This window comes from Neophocaena asiaeorientalis, unplaced genomic scaffold, assembly GCF_003031525.2.
Source record: "Neophocaena asiaeorientalis asiaeorientalis breed wild unplaced genomic scaffold, Neophocaena_asiaeorientalis_V1.1 scaffold67, whole genome shotgun sequence".
NCBI classification, from domain to species: Eukaryota; Metazoa; Chordata; class Mammalia; order Artiodactyla; family Phocoenidae; genus Neophocaena; species Neophocaena asiaeorientalis.
Window position 1 is genome coordinate 12719215 of NW_020173731.1, and position 26392 is coordinate 12745606.

The following is a 26392-nucleotide window of genomic DNA, read 5'->3' on the forward strand; positions in this document are numbered from 1 at the left end:
TTTTGGGAGAGTCCAAGGAGAAGGGGCCACTAAGACTATTAGTGAAGAAAAGCTTCTGATGTCACTTTCCACAAAGAAATGGATTCCCAGCTGGATGGCAGGGAAGCCAGCCAGTGCCTCATCACATGCTTCTCTCTCTCTCTTTTTTTTTTAAAATAAATTTATTTGTTTTATTTATTTATTTTTGGCTGCGTTGGGTCTTCATTGCTGCGCGCAGGCTTCCTCTAGTTGCGGTGAGCGGGGACCACTCTTCGTTGCAGTGTGTGGGCTTCTCATTGCAGTGACTTCTCTTGTTGCGGAGCACGGGCTCTAGAGCGCAGACTCAGTAGTTGTGGCGCACGGGCTTAGTTGCTCCGCGGCACGTGGGATCTTCCCGGACCAGGGCTTGAACCCGTGTCCCCTGCAACGGCAGGTGGATTCTTAACCACTGTGCCACCAGGGAAGTCCAACATGCTTCTCCCTTATGTCAACCCAGCGGACACTGAGGCCTCAGCTTCCCTGAGGTGTCGGTGCCTCCCCTGCGTTCAGGCTCCCAGAGGGCCCCCAGGGGAAAGGTCTGCAGGTTGGCCCTGGCCCAGCTCTCCCCTGGGCTCTGCCAGTGCAGGTCCTCGCTGCCTCCCCTCCAAGTAGCCTTACCTGGCAGGAAGCAGAGATGACTCAGAGGCAGCTGGTTCTAGAGCTGGAACCTGGGTCTCTGTCCGCCTCTCCTTTGGATGGGTCTGAGTAAGAACTAGGACTCCTCACAGGGGAAGAAGATCCATTGCTGCATCACACTTGTGGCTGGGACCGAAGGAAGAGAGAGGGCTCTACAGGCCTGTCCGGAGCCATTGGTGCCAATAGGGGATGGTGTGAACTGGGAACTTGGAAGATGGTACATGGGAAGTGCAGATAGAACCAAACCTCAGCACACTGACAGCTACTTAAAAAAATTTTTTTTTCAAGAACTTCCCCCTGCCTGTGATCATCTCAAGGTCTTATCATGTTATCTTATCTACCCAGTCTGCTTTAGTTAGACCAATCTTCTGGTCTTCTGCTTTTCTCCTGCCCCCACGCTTGAGTGAAACAGCCTCCTCATAGAAAGTTCCCAGGCTTCAGAGTGAGCTCTGGTTTCCAGGCCCTGGCTGCATCACGTTCCCCTGTTCTCCTTTCCCTCCCCATGGTACGTAAACCAATCAAACCCACCACTGAAAACACAAAATAGATACCCTAAGTTATTCATCGTGATAGCGGAAGAAAACTACTCACTCCTGGGTGACAGCGTATGTGTTTTAAACCTGATTGCTCTAGTGTTGGCTTTTAACCACTCAATGACTTGAGGGGTTGAATGTGACATATGATTCTAAAGTATTAAGATTGGTTTTAAATAGACAGAACTTAACCATCCAAGCAAGCAAAGCCCTTTGAGGGGGCGGGGCTACACGTTAAACGTTGCTGCTAATACCAAAAATCTTTCAGAATCCTCTCAGGAAAGACAGAGCACTGGGTTAGAAGTATCAGATCTTAAATTACTACCTGGGTGATGTCAGGCAGGTCCTCTAATCTTTTTGGCTGTTTCCTTGGATGCAAAATGACGATAATAATAGTGTTTAGGTGACGCTGTTGTGAGAATTAATTGGACGAACAATGAAAACTGCTTGGCTTAGGACTTGGCTTATGCAACAGCTCATTAAATAGGGCTGCTATTATCATGTCATCTCCTGATGCATGAGACTCATTTCTTTGCACTTAATGGACTGCTCTCTCAGGCCCTCCTTCCTTTCTCGATGCTTAGTCTGCCTACCTTCCGCGTGGTCCTTTATTCTTTAAGCACGTATCTCTGGGACATCTCCCACTGCACAGTACCAGGCGCTGGCTTTGCACATAAAACAGAAGCGGTCCCGGCTCTCCTGCCGTGGTCAGTCTCGGATGGCCACCCCCTTGCAGGCACTCTGCACTCCAAGCAGACCCGGCTCATTGTTACTTTCGGACTCTAGGCCTTTGCACTAGTTCCTTCATTTTACCAGCGGATTCTTTTTCTCTTGTAGAATTCCAATAAAATCACATTTTAAGAGTTTATACTGGTTATTTCCGGGTTGTGGGGCTTGAGGTATTTTGTTATTTTCTTTTTTGGACCCATTGTTTGAATTATTGTAAAGATCAAGTGTCATTTTTTTTTTTTTTTTTGAGGTACGCGGGCCTCTCACTGCTGCGGCCCCTCCCGCCGCGGAGCACAGGCTCCGGACGCGCAGGCTCAGCGGCCATGGTTCACGGGCCCAGCCGCTCCGCGGCACGTGGTATCCCCCCAGACCGGGGCACGAAGCCGTGTCCCCCGCATCGGCAGGCGGACTCCCAACCACTGCGCTACCAGGGTAGCCCAAGTGTCATTTTTATAAAAAATAAAATTGTTATTTTAAAAAATGTGCCCTAAGCATCACCACTTCTGTGAAGCCCTTTGCCCCTGGAACTGGATTCTTGCTCTTCTGTGTCTCCATGGCACCGTGTGTAATAGCACCTCTCACTTGTTGGGATTAGTGGTTTAAATGTATGTCTCCCCAAGTAGACTCTGAACCCTCTCAGGGCAGAGACTGTGTTTTAATTTATTACATCTCTGGCATTTGGCACGGTGCCTGACTGGAGAAGTTCTCTCAGGTGCTTATTGCTGCTGTGAATTTATGACTTAAGTGTGTAACAGGGTGAGATATTGAGAAAGAAATGAGTGTCCTTGTCTTTTTCCTGCTGTGCACTAATGGGCCAAAGGACAAAGCCATCTCTGCACTGCTCTCCCTGCACCTCACAGGAAGGGCAACCTGAGGTCCTGTGTTGGGTCTCCTTTGTCCTAGGAAGGGGTTAACAGTGGCTTTTGTATTTCTGGGCCCCCCAAAATGCCACAATTGCCCCGTGTGAAAGACAACTGCAGCCAGGCTTTGTTTTTGAAGGTCTGGGGGCTGGTACAGTGCAGCAGGATGACAGCTGGAGCCTTAATGGCGGCAATCCCACCCCTCTACGCTCATTTGCTCGTGTCCTGGAGGCCTTCTCCAGTCCAGGCATGTCTGAAACAGAACAAAGGCAGCTGATACCTTCCTTTTAAGTTAACGTTGTGAGAAAGCAGGATTAGGACAAAACGATTTAGAAAGTACAGAAACATTTCTTCCACCTCTCTGCTCCCTGCCCCCACTCAACCAAAGGTCCTTGGGAAGAGTGAGGAGAATTTGGAAGCAAGGAGTGGGACCAGACTAGGGGATAGCTTCTGTCCCCTCCGCTAAGCTCCAGTGGAGGAGGCAGGTTGGCACTGCCGGCAGGTAAGCGAGCCCTTTCCTTAAGCCTGGTGTCCTGAGAGAAGGCCGACCTCGGCCAGCTTGGTCCTTCTGGAGTTCTTCGTTTGGCAGCCTCCCCCTGAGTCCTGGCAGCTGGAGAGCCACGGAGCATAGATAGCTGTGAGGCTGACAGCCCGGTCTTCCCTCAGCCCCAGAGCTGTGCAAGAGCTGGCTTCCATCCCCTGAGCCCATACAGGCAGAGAGGCTCTGGCAGGAGGGTGATGACTCCTCGGCAGAGGGAGCAGGGTGGGTATTCACACCAAGAATCAGATTAGAGCACAGCGCAGGTCAGGGGAGGCGCTGAGAGCAGAGGGCCTGCCTGGGGACCAGGCAGCAGCATGACAACAGGATTGGGAAGTTGGAATGGGGAAGGCACAGGTCAAGATGGTTTTCTTTGTTTCCTTCTTGTGTGAGTGAATAAAATATTATTTCAATTATTTCATTAACTAGGGCATCCTGAACAAGCTGGGGTGGCAAGCAATATATCTTAATTTTTCTGAACAAGAATTTTCTTTTCACTATTTTGTGTGTCATAGGACAACAGCATGACAGTGGGGCTTGAATTTACCTGTATCCCTTAGTATTAGCCTAGGCCCATGTGTGGCATGTGTGCTAGCTAAAGCTGCATTACTGTCCTTCCATTTTCCCTTGATTGCAGCCATACAATAGCCAAAGTGATCCCCTTACACTGTAAGATAGATCATTGGAAACCTCAGTTAAAACCCTCCAATGAATTCCTGTTTCATGAAAGCCAACCCTATACTGGCTTATAGGTTCTTGTGTCCACTACCAGCCCTCCACCTCCGAACTTATCTCTTCACTTTCCCACTTGGTCACTCAGTGCCGATCCCTGGCTTCCCTGCATGTCCTCAAACAAAGCAAGAGCACCTGCCTCAGGGCCTTTGCACTTGCTATGCCCTTTGTTTTGAATCTCTTTCCTCTCCATATTTACCTAGCTCACCCTTTTACTTCCTTCACTTCTCTTCACAGTCTTCTTTGTCAGAGAGGGCTTCCCTGACCACTCTACAAGAGAGCAACCCTCGTGCCCTGTGCTCCCTATTTTCCTTACGCCACTTTACTTTTCTCCTTGGTCCTTGTTACCGTTCCATATGCTCTGTATTTACTTGTTTGTTTTGTCTCTCTCCACAAGACTAAATTCAAAAAGGTCAGGGTCTTTGTTTTGTCCCTTGTTGTATCCCCCGTGCATACATTGGTGCCCGGCATAATAAATACTTGATGAACGAATGAGTGGACCAATATTCAAGTGGAGGAGATGAGACCATAAAAAATGACTAGCAGAGGCCTCTCACAGATCTTGGCCAGTGCTAGCTAGTTTGGTGCTAGATTTGACTTGATTTAGAAAAGAAGAGAAACAGATTTCTTGTACTTTAAGGGCTATGGAACAATTTGTCTTTGTTGCAGGTGTGGGCGGCTGAGCCCCAAGTGAAGCCTGCAGGTACTGTCCCAGTATGCAGTAGTGCTCAATGCACACACAATGCCGCATTTCAGGGAAGATAAAGCAACGGAGAAACACCATCTAGACATTCTCTTATGGTTATTAATAGCAATTTTAGACACCAGAGCAAGAAAGAGTGTCAGAGTTGGAGAGACCCTTAGGTCACACAGCAAATTAGCAGCAGCGTTGGGATTATAACACAGGCCTTCTAATTCCCAGGCCAGCTCTTTCCACCAAAGCTCAAATGAGCCACTTTGCTTCTCTAATTTTATGCCATTCCATTGGGTTAGATCTCTGGATTTCCGAACTACTGTTCTTCTTCACAGCAAATTCCAAAGCAGAACAGCCAGATAACAATCTCAGCAGAATGGACTATAATCCATTACTCTATATTATTTATGCTAACGTTGATAATTATAATGGGAGACAATGAAGACAGGAACCCAATTACGCTTGCTTGTGTGTCTAATCACACAACTTGTTGTGACATTGTCACCTAAGTTTGGATCATTTCAGCACTGATTATTTGATTTGTTAATTAGAACCTTAGCATTCCAGAGCTGGGGGACCTTAGAGATGGCTAGTTCATAGTGCTTTTAAGTCATTTTTAAAAGCTACAGCTGACCTGGAAGACAAACACTTAAAAAAAAGAAAAAATGAACACTGTGGGCTCTGAATCATCGCTGAGGAATCCCTTTCAGGTCTTCAAAGTGTAACTGGAAAATGACTGATGTAGTTCCACTTTCTCATTGTAGAGATGGAAAATCAAGCCAGTCTAGAAGCAGACTTCACATCAGGACTTTATCTAATTTTTCTGTTTAAGCTCCTCCACCAAAGGGTGAGCAGAAAAACATTCAAACCCCTTTTCTCTCCTACCTGATCAGCAGCAGTTTCAGTTCAAAGGTTTAATGCAAAAGGTGCAGGAATGCTTGACTCAAATGAAGGGTTTGGATAACCGTGGCTGAAGGCAATCACGTTTCCAGACCTTCCCTCCTCACCTTCAGGTTCTCTTTCAAAAGTTTTCATATATATTTACTTTATTTTTTTAATTTAATTGTTTTGACTATGCCAAGCGGCTTGCAAGATCTTAGTTCCCCGACCAGGGTCTGAACCCACACCCTCGGCAGTGAAAGCATGGAGTCCTAACCACTGGGCTGCCAGGGAACTCCCTGTATTTGCTTTAAATAAGGCCAGGATATGAAGATCTGGAATTAAAACAAGAAACTTAACCTAATCAATTGTGCTGTTTGGAGGATGGTCTGCATTGCCATTAGTACAGGGGACAAAAGAGAAACCAAGTGGGGCCTGAGCCTGAACTCAGGGACCAGGTCTATCCGACGAGGGAACGATGCAACTGGCTCTGAGTGTGATGGCGCCAGCCACTCAGACAGCTCAAGTACTTCATGAGCATCAGTTAAACTTCTGATTATAATTCGGGTTTCCAAATACGTGGGTCATTTAAATTCTCATTGTAAGTAAGTGTGAAGTGGCATTTTGGTTTTGACACCAGCCTCCCAGGAGGTGACACTGGGAGGACATTCCAAAGAGACCCGCTCCCTTCTATGTGTGTATTTTCTGAGGATCAGGAGGTGTTCTTTAAAATAAATTTCAGAGAAGATTAGTTCCAACAAGATATGGGCAAGCCCAGAACCCAGAACTCACTGCCTAAAAGGCTAAGAGCCAAGGCTAAAAGTATTCTGGTCTATGAATCTACCTAGTTATTGCTTCTCGGGGCTTAGGTTCATGTTGGGGACAACTGGATGTTAACAACATAACACAGAGATAGTAATAGGTGTGTTTTATTTACAACAGGGTTTCAAAGTTTGCTGGTAAAGGACATAGCATTTTTATCCTGCTTGCAGTGACATGGAGGCCGTGCCCTAATAGACCCAGGTCAGGGCTTGGTAACCAGCATACTGGTTGGTAACCAGCTTACTCACTCGAATCCAGTGAGTAATCCTTGGATTTGCCCAGAGTTTAAGCCAGGGTGTTCCTAGTTGTGTGTATATACTTGGGGGTGGGGGAATCAGTCAGTCTTGATGGAGAGTTTCAAACAGACCCGATGACCACAGGGAGAGGTAGCTGAGAAAGAGATTCACAAGCCGTTATTAAAGATGGAGGGCAAAGACACTACTTTTTTTAGAAGCGGGGGTAGGGAAAAGATGGAAGGAAAGAGCACGCTTTTTTCCCACATGGTAATTTAGGCCTAAGGAGCTGAGCTGGCTTTACACCCCATGAAACCAATGTCTTAGGAAACACTGGTCTCTGCCAGAAAGCTACTTTGTAGCTCATGCCTCACCACACACTGGGGTTAGCAGGTATGGTCCTTAAGATCCTGTTTGGCGGACTTCCCTGGTGGCGCAGTGGTTAAAAATCCGCCTGCCAATGCAGGGGACACGGGTTCAAGCCCTGGCCTGGGAAGATCCCACATGCCGTGGAGCAACTAAGCCCATGAGCCACAACTACTGAGCCTGTGCTCTAGAGCCTGCGCGCCACAACTACTGAAGCCCACGCGCCTAGAGTCCGTGCTGCACAACAAGAGAAGCCACCGCAACGAGAAGCCCGTGCGCCACAATGAAGAGTAGCCCCTGCTCGCCACAACTAGAGAAAGCCTGCGCGCAGCAGTGAAGACCAAGGCAGCCAAAAAATAAATAAATTAATAAATTAAAAAAAAAAAAAGACCCTGTTTGGCGTAGCAGAGAGGCACGGTTCTAGGGCCCAACGAAGACAAGGTGAGAGTAAGAGGGGAAATATAGGGCCAAGCTTTAGAAAGGACTCTAGTTGTATGTGCGTGTGTGCGGGTGTGTATATTTTGCACCCCTTTTAAGCAAGGGTACTTGGGATGGAAGCTACAGTGGAAAGAAAGAGGCTTTGGGCTTCCCTGGTGGCTCAGTGGTTGGGAGTCCACCTGCCAATGCAGGGGACACGGGTTCAAGCCCTGGTCCAGGAAGATCCCACATGCCACGGAGCCACTGAGCCTGTGCGCCACAACTGCTGAGCCTGCGCTCTAGGGCCCGTGAGCCACAACTACTGAAGCCCACGTGCCTAGAGCCTGTGCTCCGCAACGGGAGAGGCCACCGCAATGAGAAGGCCCCGCACCACAACGAGGAGTGGCCCCCGCTCGCCACAACTAGAGAAAGCCCATGTGCAGCAACAAAGACCCAATGCAGCCAAAAATAAATTAATTAAATAAATTAAAAAAAAAAGAAAGAGGCTTTATTTCTGTTTTGTGAAAGATTTGTTATCAAATAAGTCCCAGCCCGTTTATTTGGTTGGTTATTAATTATTTTCTCCCCAACATGTTTCAAAGAAACTAGGGCAGTGTGGCTGTGCCTGTGGAGAGCAAGCTGGGACAGGAAGGAAAAGTGGGGACGAGACTTCTCACTACAGAAGACTCTTTCAAGGGCTCGTTCCTCCTTCGGAACCAGCCTGTTCAAACAGCCAGGAGAGTTGGGCTATTCTTCAACATCGTACTTTTCCTAAAATACCTTGGGGAGCTGAAAAAGTCCTTTCCTTCCTTGCTGTTCTATTTATTTATTTATTTATTTATTGCGGTACGCGGGCCTCTCACTGTTGTGGCCTCTCCCGTTGCGGAGCACAGGCTCTGGACGCGCAGGCTCAGCGGCCATGGCTCACGGGCTTAGCCGCTCTGCGGCATGTGGGATCTTCCCGGACCGGGGCACGAACCCGTGTCCCCTGCAACGGCAGGCAGACTCTCAACCACTGCGCCACCAGGGAAGCCCTATGTATTTTTATTTTTTTAAAATTTATTTATTTTTAAATTTATTTTCGGCTGTGTTGGGTCTTCATTGCAGCGTGTGGGCTTATTGTGGTAGCTTCTCTTTGTTGCGGGGCACGGGCTCTAGAGTGCAGGCTCAGTAGTTGTGGCATGTGGGCTCAGTAGTTGTGGCACGTGGTCTCAGCAGTTGTGGCTTGCAGGCTCTAGAGCGTAGGCTCAGTAGTTGTGGTGCACGGGCTTAGTTGTTCTGCGGCATGTGGGATCTTCCCGGACCAGGGATTGAACCTGTGTCCCCTGCACTGGCAGGCGGATTCTTAACCACTGCACCACCAGGCAAATCCTCCTTGCTGTTTTAAAAGAGAGAAGGGAACTTGATTGTGTGCCTGGATGAGAGTTGCTGGAAGGAGTTCTGTGTTCTCAGATATGAGAGCTCAGAACTTAAATGACCTGCCAGGAAGCAGTTTTGACCTGAAACTAAGGCCTGCTATTACTCATGCTAGAGACCCAGTGAATGGAACAGCTAAAACAAACAAAAAACAAACTCCCAACCTCCCCAAAAACCTTTGGGGAGGTGGGAACTGGAGAACCCCAGAAGAAAGATAGGGAATAGCTGCTATACGGGAAACTAATTTTCCCGATAGGCGTTTTGTTAAAAACAAAAAAATGAAACAAAGAAAAGAAAGAAAGGACTGCCAAGCCTGACTCTTTTTCATCCTTCCAAATTCATCCTTTCTTCAAAAGCTTCAGCTTCACAGTTCTCTGACTGCGGATTCTAACCAAGGTGGGCAGAGCAAAGCTCGTACTCCAAGGGAATGAAACTGGAAACCAGGGCTGCGAGTCACCAGAGGCAAGCGCTGGCAGAGAAGCATGTCAGGGTCCAATGACAGGCTAAGCTCTGGGCTTGCACAGGTAAGCTCTCCATGTAGCCGTGGCAGACCCCTTCTCAACTTTGACATCCACTGACGTTACCCAAAAGTGGATACACATTGAGCACAGCACAGTCTCAAGTGGGCATGGGTTTTTATTCTCAGTGCACAACAGTTTGGTTTCTGCGCATCAGCAACAGCTTTATTGGTTCCAAAAAAATTACCCTTTTTTTTCCTTCTTTTAAAACTCCCCTTCGATTCTTCCTTTCTCAATGGAACAACATATTTGAATTTCAGATTTGCCAGTTTATAGCATTTTTTTCCTAAGAACCCTATAAATACATGCAAAACATTGTACAGAGAGCTTAAATAATATCAAAATGCAAGTACAGATTGGGTGCACGGTTTAGGTGAACTGCAGATTACGGCAACACACACTGGGGTACACATTGCTTTGATATCACCATTTGTTTGTTTATGTCATGCAGATCACAACAGTCAATCTTTTGTTTTGTTTTTTTTTTTCCTTTTATATAAAAATACCAGTGCCTGTTATACTAGTTACTGAAAAAAAAAAAAAAGAAGAAGAAACTCAAAATTCCTATCTGCTGATTTGAAAAGAACAACACAGATAGATTTGTTGGCACATATATATGGCATATTCACATATGGCATATATACATATGGGGAGAAATATGTACGAAAGGCCAATTCAGTCATGGGGAGCTCACTTCCCTCCATCTCTCCTAATCAGGAGGAAAGGGGACAGCAGGCCCAACAGCAGGGCTGGAAAGGCAAAGGACAGCACTGAGCTAAATGGAAGGGTGTCTGGTCTTTTCTGAGGAAGAGCCTGGAATGGCTTAAGAAGAGCAGACATTTATAAGTGCCCCACCCCCACCACAGTAGTGGGGTGGGCCTCAGATACGGAGAGTGAGGAAGAGTGAGGAAGTACACACTTCGTGATGGCATCATGGGCTGCTTCAATCACTAGGCAGGGAAAGGAGGAAAGAAAGGAAGTGACGTGTTCAGAGGTTTCAGGGCACATGTGAGCTTGCCACACCCCTCTGGTTTTTGGCAGTAAGGTCATCACTCAGATTTAAGTGTGCAGACTCCCCCACTCTGGAGCTCAACGGGAAGAAGGAACACAAACTCTAAAGAACTCACATGTGCTGGTGGGATTTCTCGGTGGTCTCTCTACAACCTTTAGAGATGGAGAGTCATTTCAGAGGGCAGAGGGCACCTGTGGGAAGGATCTAGTCAAGACTGTCACCCAGGCTAGAACCAGCCTTTATTTTTCCACTTAGAGCTCTACCTCCCAACTAATATATCACGTGAAACTTTTCTAGGGGAGGGAAGGAAGTCTCAAATCAAATCCTTGCACAAAAAGTCGCTAATGGAAAACTCCAGGGGAAACAGGAGGTGAAAAGAACCATAAAAAAAGGCAAACCCCAAATCAGAGAGAGTATCCTTGCAGCCCACTGTCTTGGGTACCACTCTGCCAGCTGTTCTTCAAGAAATATAAATCTATCTGAGGTCCCTGGTCCTGACCACTAGTTCCTGGTACCCATTTCCATGGGGGTGCACGCTCATTTCCTGCTGGCTGTCCCTTCTTCCTGGATGCCTTCCTTCCCATCCGTAATCCACTGCCCATTCTCCTAGGTTTATCAAGAGAGGAATCTAGGATAATATTTCCCCCTTTTCCCCATCAGACCCTTTTCAAATCCAAAGCACCATTTTTGGGGAAAGCTTTATTAACTTACGCCATATTTATTCACTGCCAGTTGGATCACTGCAACTGAACAGGAAAAAAAAATTTATATAAAAAATATATGCACATAAATACTTAAACTTAATTCCATATCAACAAATTTATATTAAAAACATTCTAGAACCCAACAAATTTTTTTTTCCCCTAAGTATAAAGATGGCTGTTTGGAGAAAGGAAGTTTGGTGCATTGGTTTTAAAACCAATTGCAAATATACTATAAGTCACCTGCCATGTCTAACAGCTGGTTATGTGCTCCCTTCCACAGGGTTACATGACAGCACTTTATTTTAAATCCTTTAAACAAAATACATATGGCTGACTCAAAAAATATCAGTTTCTCGTCTAAAGAAAACTATATTTCTTTGCATAATATTTCTATATTTTCTCTCCTACTATGGAAACTAGAATACACACAAAATCCCCATTGACTTTAAACAAGTAGACACAAGCCCTCACAAGTAACCTGTCAGGCACCATGAGAGTCTTCTGGGAGCAGGAATGATAAAATAGCCTCCAAAGTTTGTTTTAAAAACTGATCTGAGGTAATCAAAAAGACTCGACAGAACTAAATCTTCCACTGTACTTAATAAATATATATGTGAACACCTATCGCCTCGGGTGAGCTATTTTTTCCCCCATTAGTATTGAAGACAGAGAAAAGATCACTGAAACATGTAACCTTTACAAAACCAAAATCAGATCTGGTCGCTGATGTAGTAATAGGGATGCGCAGGGGATACTGTTTCTTTATTCTTCCTTCCTAGGGCAGCTCAGGTGAAAGGGTGAGGGAGGAGGGATCCAGAAGAAAAGCCCGGAGAGGAGAGGTTCGGGTCACCTGACTCCCAAATGGAAATTCGGCAGTTCCTAACAGCCTCAAGCCCCTTCTCCTTACTCCCATCACTCTAGAAAGAGGGGGTAGGCTTCATTTACCCAGTGGGAGATGGGAATTGGCAGACATGAGCTGACCCCTACATGGAAGAGCTTGCAGCAGCATGGTAGGGATAGAAACGGAGATCCTGCAAAGGCGGCTCCACCCCGTTGCATTAAGGAACACTTAACAAATCTCCTAGCCAAGTCCCCGGCTCCTGAGAGACAGGTGGGAAGGGGACGCTTTGGGCAGTGTTCAGGGAGAGAAGGCACAGGGCTTAACTGTGCAGTACTGAGCACATTCTGGAGGGGGCTTGAGTGGGGTGTGCAAGAGGGAGGGTGGAAGGAGGGGAGCTTTACAGGGTGGGTCTTTTGCTCCTTTAAGTCGGGAAAGCGTCAATGAAGCCTCCCACTTTGGATACATGTTTTCAGAATCAGAATATTTGAGAAAGGCTGGGGCCTTTTCAGAGACCGATGTTGGCGGACATGGCAAAGAGTAGAATTAAAAACTAAAGGGCACGTCAAAGCTGGTCCCCAGCCACCTAAGCTCAAGGTTTCTGGTTTCTGAGAGGAAGGTTTGCTCAGATGCTGCTGGAATGGCACTTTGGCCTCTCCCAAGGCTTCTCAATACTCACTGTCCCAACAATCAGGTCCTGCCCTGGAAGAGCCTTGGTGGATGGCTTTGAAAGCAGTAGTGGTCACCCCGAGGAGGACTCCACCGAGTTGACTTTGATGGTCTGTTTTCCAAGTCCAGTTAGGAGGCAAGGTCATTCTTAATTCATTCCTTTGCCACCACTTTAGGAACAGGAGAAAGCTCAGGCTTCAGGTAAAAACTACAAACCGCATATATGCAAGCTTCACGTCAATGCTGATCTCCCTGGCACTTAGAAAGCGCACACACCTGACAACATGGCAGTTTAGAAGCAGATAACCTGGCAACAACAGGAATATATTTTTACCAGCTCTCAATTGCTTCCAAAGGACCCTGTTAGCAAAGAAACCTATCTGCCTCTAGAACTAAATCAAGGGCTCCACTGGGGCCAGAAGGGAGCATGGTCAAAGTCGACTTAACTCATCCATGTCCTTTCCATCTTCTAATCATCACAACTTAAAAAAAAAAAATTAGTGAAGCTAAGGAAGACAATGGTCACAAAAGACCAAGAGACCATGGGGAGGCTTGACTGGAAGGGCAGAAAGAGGTAAAGGGCTTTAGGTATAAGTTTTCAAAATGGAGAAATTGTTTTAAAACAATCACGCTACAGGCTGATTCTGTACCTTCCATTCTTACCTCAACACATTCCATTTGAGGATATCTGTCACTCTGAACTTTTAACTGAGCCTGTAAACAGCACAGACTCATAGGGTAAAAATCCAGAAGTGAGGAGATGGCTGACACAGGTATGAATACCGGTGAGAATTTGGGTTGGGGCCAATGCCAAAAGGATTCTTGTCATTTCTTTAAAAATGACAACTGATACAGGCAAGGAGTATAGATCTACCATTCATTACTTGCCTGGGGTCTAACTGGGTCCTGCTACAAACCCCAACTCAGGTTTCAGCTGAAGTCCTCGTAGGTCTGTGCTCTTGCCTCTTCATGGCCAGGTGGGGGTTCACACATACTTGGGAGCAGCTGACATGACAGTGAAAAGTCCCATCATCCCCTTAGTGAGGGGGTAGATGAAAAGGGAAATAGGGAAAGCAGGAAGGGGAGTCAGAGAATGAAGTTCAAACTGATGTCTCCAGGCTGTGTAGAGGGCTGTCTGAGTGGCAGGCAACAATTTGCACTTGGCAGCAATCCACCGCATTGTTGTTTTTGTTGGCTTGTGGAGTGACCTCACCATCCGACGGGAGCATCCTAGTCCCAGGCTTAGAGACCTTTTCAAAAGTGTCCTCTTCTTGCTCATCCAGGAGTGGTGTTCGTGGCCCCTCCTCATCTATGGCGAATTCAGGGTGGGTCATGAAGTTGTGGATGGAGTTTTGGTTCTTGGGTTTCTGAATGCTTTCGTGGAGGGAACTATGGAATGCTTTGACCACTTTGATCTACACCAGGGGAAGGAAAAGGAGGATGAGAAAATACGGAGGCAAGAATTGGTTAGTAGAACAAGGAACTGGGGGGTTTGAGGACAGAAACAGAACCCAAACTACAAGACACTACTGCTCAACAACCAAAACCAAACATATGAGAGGAGGTCATGAAACACTAGAAACATCACGCGGCTCAAATTTCAAGCACTGGGGTGGGTGGGGCGAGTGAGTAATGGCAAACAACTGGGATATTTCAAAAGCTGCGTAAAAACAAAGCAGAAGACCCAAAGCAGAGTTAGCATTCCCAAACAATCCACTCTTAAAATGAAACAGGAAACAAAAAGATTCATTAGTTCTTTTGGATGGAGGGCAAGGACGTTGGAACTAGGTGCAAATTAATAGCCGAACTTAAAAGATAATTCAGACATGTGGATTTTTGTGTTGAAGCCAAACATTTTGTGAATGTGGAATGGAAAATTACACACTGAAGTTTAGTTACCTGTTTAAAACCCTCAAAGAGCCAAACACATATCAATTCGCACGCAATACACTTTGGGTGATAAGTGACCACGAATACCATTCAGCGAGGCAGACAAACCGATCTTCATTTGTGGCAGCAGCATGCAGGAAATGAAAACTCTTATACTCTCCAATTTAATAATTGCTCTTTCAGTCAGGAGACATGCATATATTTATAGTCCACAGCCTCCACCATGTCCTCTTCCCCCAAAGAAAGTACGACTCCATGCCTTCAGCCCCTCCCCTGGAAGAGGTGAATGAATACAGGCATCAAAAGAAGCCTCCCCCTGACGCTGACAGAAGGCCCGCTCTCTCAGCTCAGATGAGGCCGGACACGCACGGCCATGTCTCTGACACACAGCAGCTGTGCCCAGTCGTGCAGCTTTCTCCAGCTGTTTGTAAATTATGAAGAGGAATGTGATCTTACGTGGAGAAGGGAAAGGATGGGACCAGGACAGAAAACACCCCATCCAGGAGGCAGTGCTACAAACAAGAGGCTTTTCTGATGGGGGGGGACCAAGAGGATGGGGGAAAGGAAACAATTTGCAGTTTGACTGGGCAAAGGGAAATGCACTGCCCTATAAGTGTCAAAGTCTTTGTTCTACTGCACAACAAAGGAAGGGATTCAGTTTAGAGAAGAGGAAACATTGACAATAATTGATCCCTGGGCCCAGCCTTCACCTTATCCACAGGGAGCAGTTCCTTTTCTGAACTGGGGGCCTCGTTGAGGCATGCTTTGCAACTTGGGTTGGTAGAATTGGAGGAGGGGAGAAGGTTGGGTCCTGAGAGTTTGGAGAGAGAGGCCAGGGGAAAAGAAAGTGGTCCTAGGACAGTTTTAGTTGTTGGGAGGTGGCTGATCCTAGTCTTGCCCCAAAGTTCTTTCCTCAGAAAAGAAATGGAAGTAATGCAGGAGAAACTGTTGAGGTGGGGAGGGGGATAAGGAGAAATGATGAGGGTGGGGGTAGGGCACACCTTTCGTTACTCTGCTCTTTAAGCAAAGAATATGTTCCTGGAAAAGAGGCAAGAATGTGGAGACATCAGAGCACCCAAAGAGGCAGGCAAATAAACTGGTTGGATTGCTTGTCTCAGTGTTTCCTATCACTGTACAGAACCTACAAAAGTAATGCACGAAGAAGGTTCATTAAAGCTGTGTCTCCGCTGGCTAAGGCTTTCCTTACCTTGCCTCACTCCACAACAGACCGGCAGACTCACCCAGGATGGAGGGTGCTCAGAGCTCAGAAGGCAAAGGACTCTGTCACTCAATGGAATCCGCTCAACGCTTCAGCCAAGAAGAATCAAGGAACCTGGGCACACATTCACCATGCTGCACAGAAAGTTAGGACCTACTTTTCTATCTTTAGGTGAGATCAGATGGAATATAGGTTCCATCTGGCTTTCAGGAAATCCCAAGTTTTAATGGATCTATGCCAAACATCTTAGAGCAAGGCAACTTGGATTAAGTGAGCCCAAACCCAATGCCTTCTCCCCTGGCCCTAGTCAAGAAATGGGCTCAAAGCCATACCACCCCCTGTAGGAGTGATAATATAGCCCACACTTTTCACTCACTCTTCAGATCTCAACATTTCTAACAAGTGCTACAGGAGAACAGGTACTTTTATACCATGAGTTGTTCATCTTCAATATCAGTGATATTCCTGCTTCTATTTTTTTTGAAGCAATTGAATACTTTGTTAAAATAATGATATGTGAAGTCCTATCTAGAAAACAGATTTTTAAAAATAGGAGTTGGGATGGGGGTCTGGATCCCTGTTTGCTGGCTTTTCCTCTCACCTGTTGGGGTGATCAATCACTGTTACAGGTAAACAATAAGGGAGATCAGAGTGAATTGGGGATGGGTAGATGGAAAAGACAGGGACAATTTCTTTTTTGGGGGAGCAAGGAACAGTCATCCAGCTAGATAACAGGACTTCTGGAATCTAAAGGGAAAGCAGCCACCTGTAAGGGAAGCTCAAGACAAGAGGAGTGAGAGAGCTAGGGAGCCCCATCTTGTGGCCTGGCAGGTGGACAGAAGGGTGGGGCTGTGCCAGAACGCTCCTCAACTCCAACACTGGCCTCAGAGACTATACAGTGTGTGCCGATGAACAATCACACAGCTACGTCATCACCAATCCACCCCAAGTGGTGGCATCTTCCTTTCTTGATGCATGGTGCCTGGTGCATGAGCAGTGTATGGGGAATAAGACACAGATAGTGAGGCGGGTGCTGTGAAAGCTTCAGGTCCTCTCCACTCAGTCAATCAACCCTCCCTTCCCCAGTCATCATCTCTCAAAGTCTCTGGGAAATGTCTCTTCTGTGGCCCCTATCCTACAGGTGAAAGCGGATGACTGAAGGACAACCCTTTCTCATGGCTCAGAAGCCCAAACCAGGCTGGACCTTAGGTTAGGTATGAGCACTAAGGGCCACTCTCTGGAGCTCAATGAATGGGCAGATGAAGACTCCATTTCCTCAGCTGGTATTCTGTAGGTTTCTGCTCCATTGTCAGAAACCAGGGGAAGAGAAGGGATTAGGACCTTCTTACAGAGAGAAATCTTAGAGGTTTATCTACTTGAAGGTTAGATAAAAAAAGGAATTCATTTGGAACTCTGGAATGAGGAATGGGTTTTAAAATGCATGACTATAACTTCCAGGCCCTCCAATAGGAAGGCACAGCTGGAGAAAGAGCAGGTGTGGCCTGACTCTCCTGAGTCTCTGTCTTTGAGGGTTTGCACCATATCCTCCACCAGCAACTCTACTACATGAGCCCAGTGGGCTCTGTCTTTTCCTTAGTCTCCTTCTACCTTCAAATTACCAGGGCAGCTGACACTACCCCTCCTAACAGAGAGGCATGATTTAAGAAAGAACAGTAACTAGTTAGAAGGACAAAACTGGAAGAAAAAAGGAAATGAGAGGAATATGGAAGGACTAGAATGAGAGGCTCTTGCATATTTGTAGGGTAAGACTGACGTAGTTCTTTGACTGCCTTTGAGCCTAAAGAATATGCATCTATATAAACCTCCTCTCCCCCTGCCCCTCGTCTCTCACACGAGAACACTTAGAGTTGGCTAGAAAGACAACAGATAAGCTAAGTCTGACCAACCTACACACTCACAGTCAAGTGAACCACAGACAGTGCAATTGTTCTTTCTTTATCCCCCGTCCCAGGGTTACGGTGGTGGTGATTGGGAGTGGGGGAGGAAGAAACAGACTCAAACACTCAGATATTTGAGGCCCAGAGTATACTTAACACAGAGAGACTCCTTCCCCACCAAATACCTTAACAGCATTATCAGCAAAGAGCCTTCCATTTCCTCTCTGTGTCCCACTTGGGGAAGGTAAAAAGATCAGGAATAGGAAGGCATAAGCATTAGCAAGGATCCAATAATCTACCAATAATCCACCAGATCTTAGGTTGAGCCTTCACAGCTTTCCGGCTAATAGGCTGGCTGAGAAAGGGGTTCCTCAAACTTTACATGCAAAATAAGATATGAAGTGCTGGCTATAAGTAAAACAAACTAGAGGGAGGGAGAAGGGAAAAAAAAAGTTTGCTCTTCGGAAATTCCTAAAAGAAAACAACAGACTTCCTGAGTCTTCATTCGGCTTAACCTTACACCTAACCTTAGGAGACAGAGCTGAGACTCAAAGGAGCAGAAGGAGAGAAGAGGAAAAACAACATATTCAAACAGAGCAACAAACAAAGTAAAGTCAAACAAACAAACAAACAAACTCAAGGAAGGACCAGGCAATGCAGAGGAACAATCAGAAAAACAGGATTACTATCTTTAAAATGGTTACGGTTTAAGAGCTTTGCAACATAAAAAAAATAATAATAAAATTAAATAAAATGGCACACAGCCCGGTTCAGGAGTGGAATTTCTGCCCCGCTTTTCTTCCCTTAAGTCAAAGATCAAAGGGAAAAACCAAAAGGAAAAGATAACCACAGCTGGTTAAAGTGAATGCCACGTGCTTTCTTGTGGTCATTTTAGCAAATCATGCATCATAATAGACTATCACTCACTGCCCAGAGTAGGAGATGAAACAGCAGCAGCAACAGAAGTGGTGGGGGGAGATTTGACTGGTGCAACTGTTACATAGGATGAGCTAGGAACATGTTTTACATCAAGGTGTTGACCCATGGTCTGGCGCTTTAGGACTCCCTTAAAAGAGGCTCCCGTCTGGAATGTGTTAATTACGTCGATCTGCAAAGAATCAGAAAGTGAGACAGCTTTGCTCCACAGTCAGAAAGAAGTGAAGAAAGAGGAAGGGAGGGTCCAAGAGGGTTAGGGAGGGGGATGGAAAGAGCTGGGAAAAGGGGACAGGAGCCGGAAAGCAAGAGAGAGAGTCCCTTACACACAAAACAATGGTGAAGAGAAGGGGGAAAAACATTAATTGCACATCACGCTTCATTTAAGGAACAGTTTGCCATGGAGTCTAAATACCCAGCCAGAATCCAGTCTTCTCTTCCCTTTTAGCCTATGATGGACATTTTAGGTGTGCCGGTATCCAAAAGTATCTAAAAATTTAAATGGACTTTCCCACTCATGAGTCCTGACAGAGAGTGACAGCTTATTCACTGTCTTATGCTCTGACCTGTACTTTCTTTCTTTTTTTTGACCTGCACTCTTAAAAAAATAAGGCATGCAATTTAAGATAGTAGGCAAAGTGTATATATTACTGAATTTTGAGGCTCAGGAACCTCTAAACCAATGAAATTGACTACCTATTTTTGCAGATTTTCCAGGAAAACAACTCATGTGTTTAAACAGAGGCGTGTAGTAATCCACACACAGGTGCCATGGTGGAAAGGCTCCTGGACCATGAGTTGCTGGGCTCACCCTCTTCTGGGTTCTTCTTTGAGACTCCCTGTCCTTGGGCAGAAGTGGACAAGGCCCCTGAAAGTGGAGCTCAGGAACCCAGTGGCCAGGCTCTGTGGAGAGAATGCCGCTGGCAGCATTCGCGCACTGGAGATCCTGAGAGGCTGGCGCAAGTGCCGACGAGAACTCAGCAGTTAGACGGGGTGGGGGGAGGAGGAGTTGGCTGGCAGTGGTGGCAGCAGCCGCAAGTCTAGCCCCATACAAGTTGTCTCTGGTTTTCAGCGTCCTACTCCTCAGAGACTGAGGCAATGAATGCCATTTGTTTTCCAACAGCGGTCTTGATCTAGGGCCTCTGTCAAACCTACCATCCTCATCCCTGACCTCTGCCTGACCAAGGGCCAGTGGACCAGGGATGTAGGAAAGGTGCTGATTTCACTCATCTAACTTCACTTCCCCAGGTGAGAAGGTGGGAAAGCAGGCACCTTGTGAGTCAGACAGTTGTCCTTACTTATAAAGCTTCCTGAGAAGCCATGAAATATTTAGGGCTAGTTTCTGCACTCAGACCGAGTTTGAGCTAAAATACCACTCTTCATCACATGATACGGTTTTCAGTTCCAGGGGACTGAGGAGCCTGATGCTGCAAGAGGAAAAGGCCTGCATGTGGGGAGGGTTCAGCCACACGGAAGAAGGGGCTGGAGAGCCACCTTCCTCGGTGCTTATTAGTGTCACAAGGTCCCAACCTCCACAATGAAACTGGCCCCCAGATTTACCTTCCCAAGATTCTAGACCTCAAGTTTCCCAACCTTCTGCTTTCTAGTGCTTTTAGCTCTCCCAAAGCTAAAGGGACCAGGATGGGACAATAGCCTGGCAACACTTCCCACCCATAAGTGTTGCAAGAATGACAACAAGGAACAACAATCGGATGGCAGGGAATTTCGTTAGAACCCAGCTGAGGTGAAGAGCTGATGCCAGGAGAGAGCTTTAGGATCCAGGATGCAGGTTAGCACCGTCACCTGCTTATGGAGTCAGGTGGGACGGCATAGATATGCTCATCATGGCATCTTTAACAGGTTGCCTTTGCTGCCTTAAGTTTAGGCTTTAACGTCATTCTGGTCCAACCGCCTTTGGCTCCAACAGAGAAAGGTAGTATACCTAAAGCTATGTAGACAGCGAAACCAGAGAGGTATATAGTCGAGGGAATGGAAATTGGTAGTGGAGGGGAAGGAAGATCCATGAATCTCAGCCCCGGGAGAGAAGACTGGGAAGGAGCCAGGAGACACTGGAACGAGGGCATTCTGGCTAGGAAAAAAATTACATAGTAGAAGAGGAGGCAGACGATCCTGAAGGGAAGAAAAGCAGACAGGTTATTCTGAAAAGAGCAGACCTACAGGGAAGCACCGAGGCCTTAGAGACATGAGCCAAAGATGCCAAGTTCTCTGGGCACGTGAGGCCCTTGCTCGCGATGGACTTGGCAGCCTGGAGGGCGGGGTGCGTGTGGAAACTCTGGACATGCTGAGGTAGTGTTTGCGGGTCCCATGCGGATTTCCCTCTGGGAAGGGGAACTCAAGAGGAGCCCCAGTGTGCTCCCTCCCTAGCCCTGCTTTCCCATTTCCATCTGTTGTCTTGTCTATAGGAGACCAACACCCGGCCGCTACAGTAGTTCTCCCTTACCCGTGGGGGACACGTTCCAAGACCCGCAGTGGATGCTTGAAGCTGCAGATGGTGTTGAGCCCTGTATATGCTATGCTTTCTCCTAGAGTAATGGGTGGGTAGCTTATACAGCGAGGATGTGATAGGCAATGGGATGACTTATGTCCAGGGCAGGACAGAGTGGGGGGCGTGAGATTTCATCAGCTACTCAGAACGGCATGCAATTTAAAACTTGTGAGTTATTTATTTCTGGAATTTTTCATTTAATACTTTCAGACTGTGGTTGACCATGGGTAACTAAAACCAAGGGTAACTAAAACCAAGGAACGCAAAGCCACGGATAAGCGGGGGACCATTGTATTCAGCTTAGACTATTCATTTCACCTCTTCCCTAGGAAGTGGTGGGCTCCACTAGGGAGCTTTTGAAACCATCTGCAAGGCTAATTTCAGAGAGTGAAATTTACTTCTGGGATCTCTAGCCAATCAGCAAAGAGGGATAGGCCTGTTCTCTGGTGAACACCTTTGAGAACTTGGGGATTTACAATTTCTTGAGATGGGAAATCTCAGGACTAACACAATAGGGGTATGTGGGGTGAGAACAGGGAAAGTGATAGGATTATCAATGTCTAGACCAGCCCATTTACCCAGGAGAAGGTAGTTACAGTTGCTGCACGGGAAGTGGGGGAAAAAAGTTACTGTAGGGCTATAGGACGGGACTTAATAGCAGCAGAAGCAGCTTCTATCCCATTTTAGAAATTGCAGGAAGGGAAAAGGTTTGAAGAAATTATAGCTTCTTGTTTTCTGGGAAGCAAGTCTGAATCCTGTAAAAGATACTCAGGCACTGAGAGACTATTGTCATTTATATACACTTAGCCATCAGATTCCCCATCATGGCCTTAAATTTTGAGTGGGGAAGACATAAGAGAGCGAGTTTCTTTTACAAAGATCAATCCAGATAATACCTACATTCCCCTAATAGCAGCTTGAGGATATACAGTAAATGTCTGCTGGGGATGCTGGCAGAGAGATATTGTCTAAATCCTTCCCTCTGCAGGGTCAGAAAGACTCTGAACATTTCCCACCCTGAGGTTAGGCCTAGCGCTTACGAGAGACCTTATGCGGGAAGATGGCCCACCCGACAGAGGGTGGGAAGTGGGCCTCAGACGAACCCAAAGCTAGAGGATGATGCTAGCAGTTAGTGTCCCGTGCTCTCGGCCCCCCATGATCACTCTCCTCTCAGAGGAGCCCATACCACTGCCTTTGCCTGTCTGTCCTGAAGCAAGGGAGCTCGGGCTGCCCACCAGTGAGAGGGCCTTAGGAAGGGAAGAGACGTTGGCCAGCAAGAACTACTGCCCTCCCAACACCTCCCAAGAAAGATGGGGAAGATTCCTTCTCCCAGGGCGAGGATAGGCCACTATCACAGTACCTGGGTCTGGATACGGTTCAGGCCCCGGAACCAGAGGATCTGGCCTCGGCGCAGCTCCATCTCTGCATGGTCAATCTCGTCCAGCCCCTCAGCATCCTTGGTGATCTCCTCTTTGGTGGTGCCATGCCCAGCCTCCTTTAGGAACTTCAGGGATTGGGTAGGTATTGTGGAGATGACCTGAGAACAGGTGCAGCAAAAGGGTAGACACCAGAATCAGGGCGAGAAGAGCTGTCACTCAACTTTATGGGTCAGGCCCTTGGGTAGGTCACTCTTTGCCCTATAAACCTTCCCACTGGGAAAGCAGTGGGAAAAGTGCCAACCCATTCAGGCAAGCGTTTGCCAAGTGCCTACCAGCTGTCAGGCCCTCAGGAAGATTTTCTGTATTTGTGGACGTACAAAGGAGAACTTATATTCTAGTATTTGACCAGCCATCTGCCTTGTTATATACTTCATTCTCTTCCTCCTGTCTCAGTTCTTTCTTTGCATTTTGCCATCTGTCTCTTAAAGGAAATAGAGCCATAATGCATGATACACACAGTAGGAAGAGACAGAGACAAGGACCTGGGAGAAAACAAGTCTGGAGACAGGATGGTCAAAATGTACGTGTATGGGCAAGGGGAAAAGAAGGGTGTTGGAGGGGAACGACCCTCTTCTTAGTTACCATATGCTAAGTAATTCCTCTTTTATAAAACTATAGTGAGAGGATACTAAAAGTTTTCTTGGGCTTGGGGTGAGGAACTGGGTGGGATAGCCCATAGAAGGGCCATATGAGTATTATCAGAAGACATGGAGCGGTAGGTTGGGGCTTGCAATTCAAAATAAATCACTCTATAAGCTGTCAGTCAGTTCTCCTTTACAAATAAGACAAGGGCTCAGCTGGGAAAGGGGGACTGTGTGAGCAGTCCAACATGGAGTCAAGTGTTCGAAATAGAAAGAACGTCCACGTTCTGCTTTCAGATGTTAGAAGGAGCTGTTGTGATACAGAAGGAAGGCTGTTGTTACCTGGCATCAAGGCCACATGGCCACATGTGAGACTAGACCCAGGTGAGAGTTTCAAACAGTACGTGAAATAATCAAGCTCCACCCAAGTGTAGAAGTGCTTTAGGGACCCACCGGTAAATAAACTTCAGCCAACAGAGCAGGGTGGAAGGACTTGTGTTAGGAATGGGGATAGGGATTAATCAGGGAGGCATCTAGGAGCTATGAAAGAAACAACTAGCAGGTCTATGGGGGAAAGCCTGCAGCCCTAGGGAGGGATCTTTGGGGCCAGTTAGAGCAAAGCCTCCATTACCCAGGTGGCTGGGCACCAATCAGTAGAGACCTGGGGTCTGCAAGCAGAGGTAAAGGCCAGGCCAGAGCTGAGGATGAGAGGGACTCGCAAAGTGGTGTTAGGGAAGGAATGAAACTCTTATCAAACCTGATTCTATTATTATAATATTAATAGCTAACATTCATTGAGTACTTACAGGGTACTAGACATTGTTCTAAGTCATTTCTGTATTGAAACTGATTTGCTGATTAACAATGATTCACAATGATCCTGTTATCCGGAGTTAAGAAAACTGAGGCAGAGTTGCTAATAAACCTGCTCACTATGATGCAGCTTGTAAAAAGAAGAACCGGGATTCAAACCTAGACAGTCGGTTCCAAAGTCTGTGCTTTGAACCATACGCTATACCGCTTCTCTAGAGACCTTGTGAGTCTGGATTTATCTTAGATGACAGTCAGGCACCCATCCTGGATAAGGCGATGGTGAGAAACAGAAGAGGCAAGGGAGCCCTACGTTATGACAGCACAGCAGCTCACGGCCAGACTGCGGCTTCATTGAAGACATATGCTTTGCAAACTCTTCTACTTCTAAGACCCTTAATTTTATTTTTAGCAAAATTCCATTGAAAATTTCCACTTCCATCTCAGAGAAGCTAAGGGATGTGTCTGTCTCCAGGCACGATTAGAGAAGAGATCAGAAGCCTCTGAAGTGGTGGGCACAGATCATTCTGCTTTGGGTTCCTACAAGATGGAAAGAACTTGAAAACCTGGTGGTAGAGAGAAGAGGGAAGAATATGAAGGAGAGGAGCTGGGCGTCTCCACAGCTGCTCGTTCCATCTCATCTAGGGGAGGGGGGGGTCTGCCGGCCATATGACTGCATGGGGAGGGTATGCCCGTACTCACCTGGCCCCACAGCAATTCTCCAAAACCGATGAAGAGACACCAGAACCACTGGGACAGGGTGAGGTTCGTACAGCTGAAGGGTTTCCCCCCAAATTCCACAATGATAATCTAGAACAGAGAAAGAGGCAGCCCATCATTGGGAGGCAACAGGTAGCCAGCCCTCCAGTCAAGGCCATCAAAGCCACATCAGCCCCCTACCCCAGGATCCCTGTGGTGTGAACCCTGATCTGCTTGTTGGGGAAGGAGAAAGAAGAGATCCAGGTGGGGAGAAGGGAAGACAGACACAGTCTTTATAGAGCACTCTGATGGGGAGACAGATACAGCTACTATGAACATTATTAATGCAAAGGCTGGGGGAGCAAGGGGAGCTGGAGGCTTCTTGTGACTAAAGCCAGTAGGTGACAAAGAGAAGGCACAGCGATGGAGAAGAGGAATTTAGGAGCGGGGCAAATAAGAGTGAGGCAGGAGCTCTTTCGTTACAGGGCAGGCTCATGATCTCTTGTATTGGCAGATGTCTTAGTGTACCTCTGACTGGGGCAAGAAGGAAGGGGCTCAATCCTTTCACCACCAGGGCAGCCATGCCCTTGACCCCGCTTCCCACAGAAGGAGCCCACGTCAGGCTTATCTGTCAACTACATATGGCAACATTCCATGTCTTCTCCTTTTCTCTGAATTGCGTACCATTTTCTACCATGAGCGCTTTCCAAACAAAGGGGCAAGGAGGGACAGGGAGAGATCCCGTATAGCACTTGCATGCACATTTCAAGTACGCTGGCAGGAGGCATGGAAAGGGGTTAGAAGACAGTGATCTTCCTCCTGGTCACTATGTGAAATTGCTGTGTTTTAGAAAGATAAGGAAAGGATCCCACAGATTTTATTTTATTCGCTACCAACACGCTGCCTTGCACTGGAGCACTTGACACAGCAGGATCCAATTCTAGAGCAATGAGCAAACGGAAGCGTTTGGGAACCCCAAAGTGTTCAACCCACAGCCTGAGTCCCCATCACTCCCTCACTCCTTTCCCCGGGCGCTCAGGGAATCCTGGCCCCCAGCTTCTGGCCTTTATCGTCCCAGACCTCCTATCCCAACTCCAGCTAGAATCCCACCTGGCTGACGAATGTGCCCAAGACCACAGAGCAGAAGATGAGGTTGCGGAAGATGCCCGAAAAGACATTCCTCTCTCCATGGATCTTGCGGGAGTTGATTTCATTGAAGAGCTGCATCAGCACGAAGGTGTTGAAAATAATGGTGTAGTGTTGGCTGGGTGGTGAATGCAGAGGTGCTCTCCTCCCACTATCAATGTCGAAGAACTTCTCACCTAGTTGGGAGAAGGGATGCATCGGAGGATAAGTATGCTCTCAAGCAGGGTTCAGGTTGAGGCAGAACACTTGAGTATGGCCTCACTGGTTGCTTACGACTGGTGTCCATTCTAACTGGTCAGTATCCGAACCACAACAGTCATCAAATATTGTCAGTGTTAGCTCTGGTCTCAACGTCACTTTTTTTTTTTTTTTTTAAAAAAAATTTTTTTTTTTTTTTTTAAAAAAAATTTTTTTTTTTTTTTTTAAAAAAAATTTTTTTTTTTTTTTTTAAAAAAAATTTTTTTTTTTTTTTTTAAATAAAATTTATTTTTATTTATTTTTGGCTGTGTTGGGTCTCTGTTGCTGTGCCTGGGCCTTCTCTAGTTGCGTTGAGCAGGGGCTACGCTTCATTGTGGTCTATGGGCTTCTCATTGTGGTGGCTTCTCTTGTTGTGGAGCACACGTTCTAGGCACGCGGGCTTCAGTAGTTGTGGCGCAC

The 26392-nt window shown here is 46.8% G+C and overlaps 1 protein-coding gene across 2 annotated transcripts in view; it reads right to left on the reverse strand.

Moving 5' to 3' along the window:
* Positions 1-9491: 9491 nt before the first annotated feature.
* The window catches only part of ATP2B4 (ATPase plasma membrane Ca2+ transporting 4), a 92615-nt gene continuing 75714 nt past the window's right edge, over positions 9492-26392 (reverse strand). Inside the window, exons 18-22 of one of the 2 annotated variants that reach the window (XM_024751136.1) lie at positions 25700-25911; positions 24593-24700; positions 22421-22597; positions 18622-18729; positions 9492-14029 (exon numbers count right to left, since the gene is read on the reverse strand). In XM_024751136.1, the coding sequence (XP_024606904.1) occupies positions 13715-14029; positions 18622-18729; positions 22421-22597; positions 24593-24700; positions 25700-25911 (920 nt within the window). In that variant the 3' untranslated portion in view covers positions 9492-13714. The remainder of the gene's footprint in view (positions 14030-18621; positions 18730-22420; positions 22598-24592; positions 24701-25699; positions 25912-26392) is intronic. The other variant, XM_024751135.1, reaches the window with a different exon arrangement.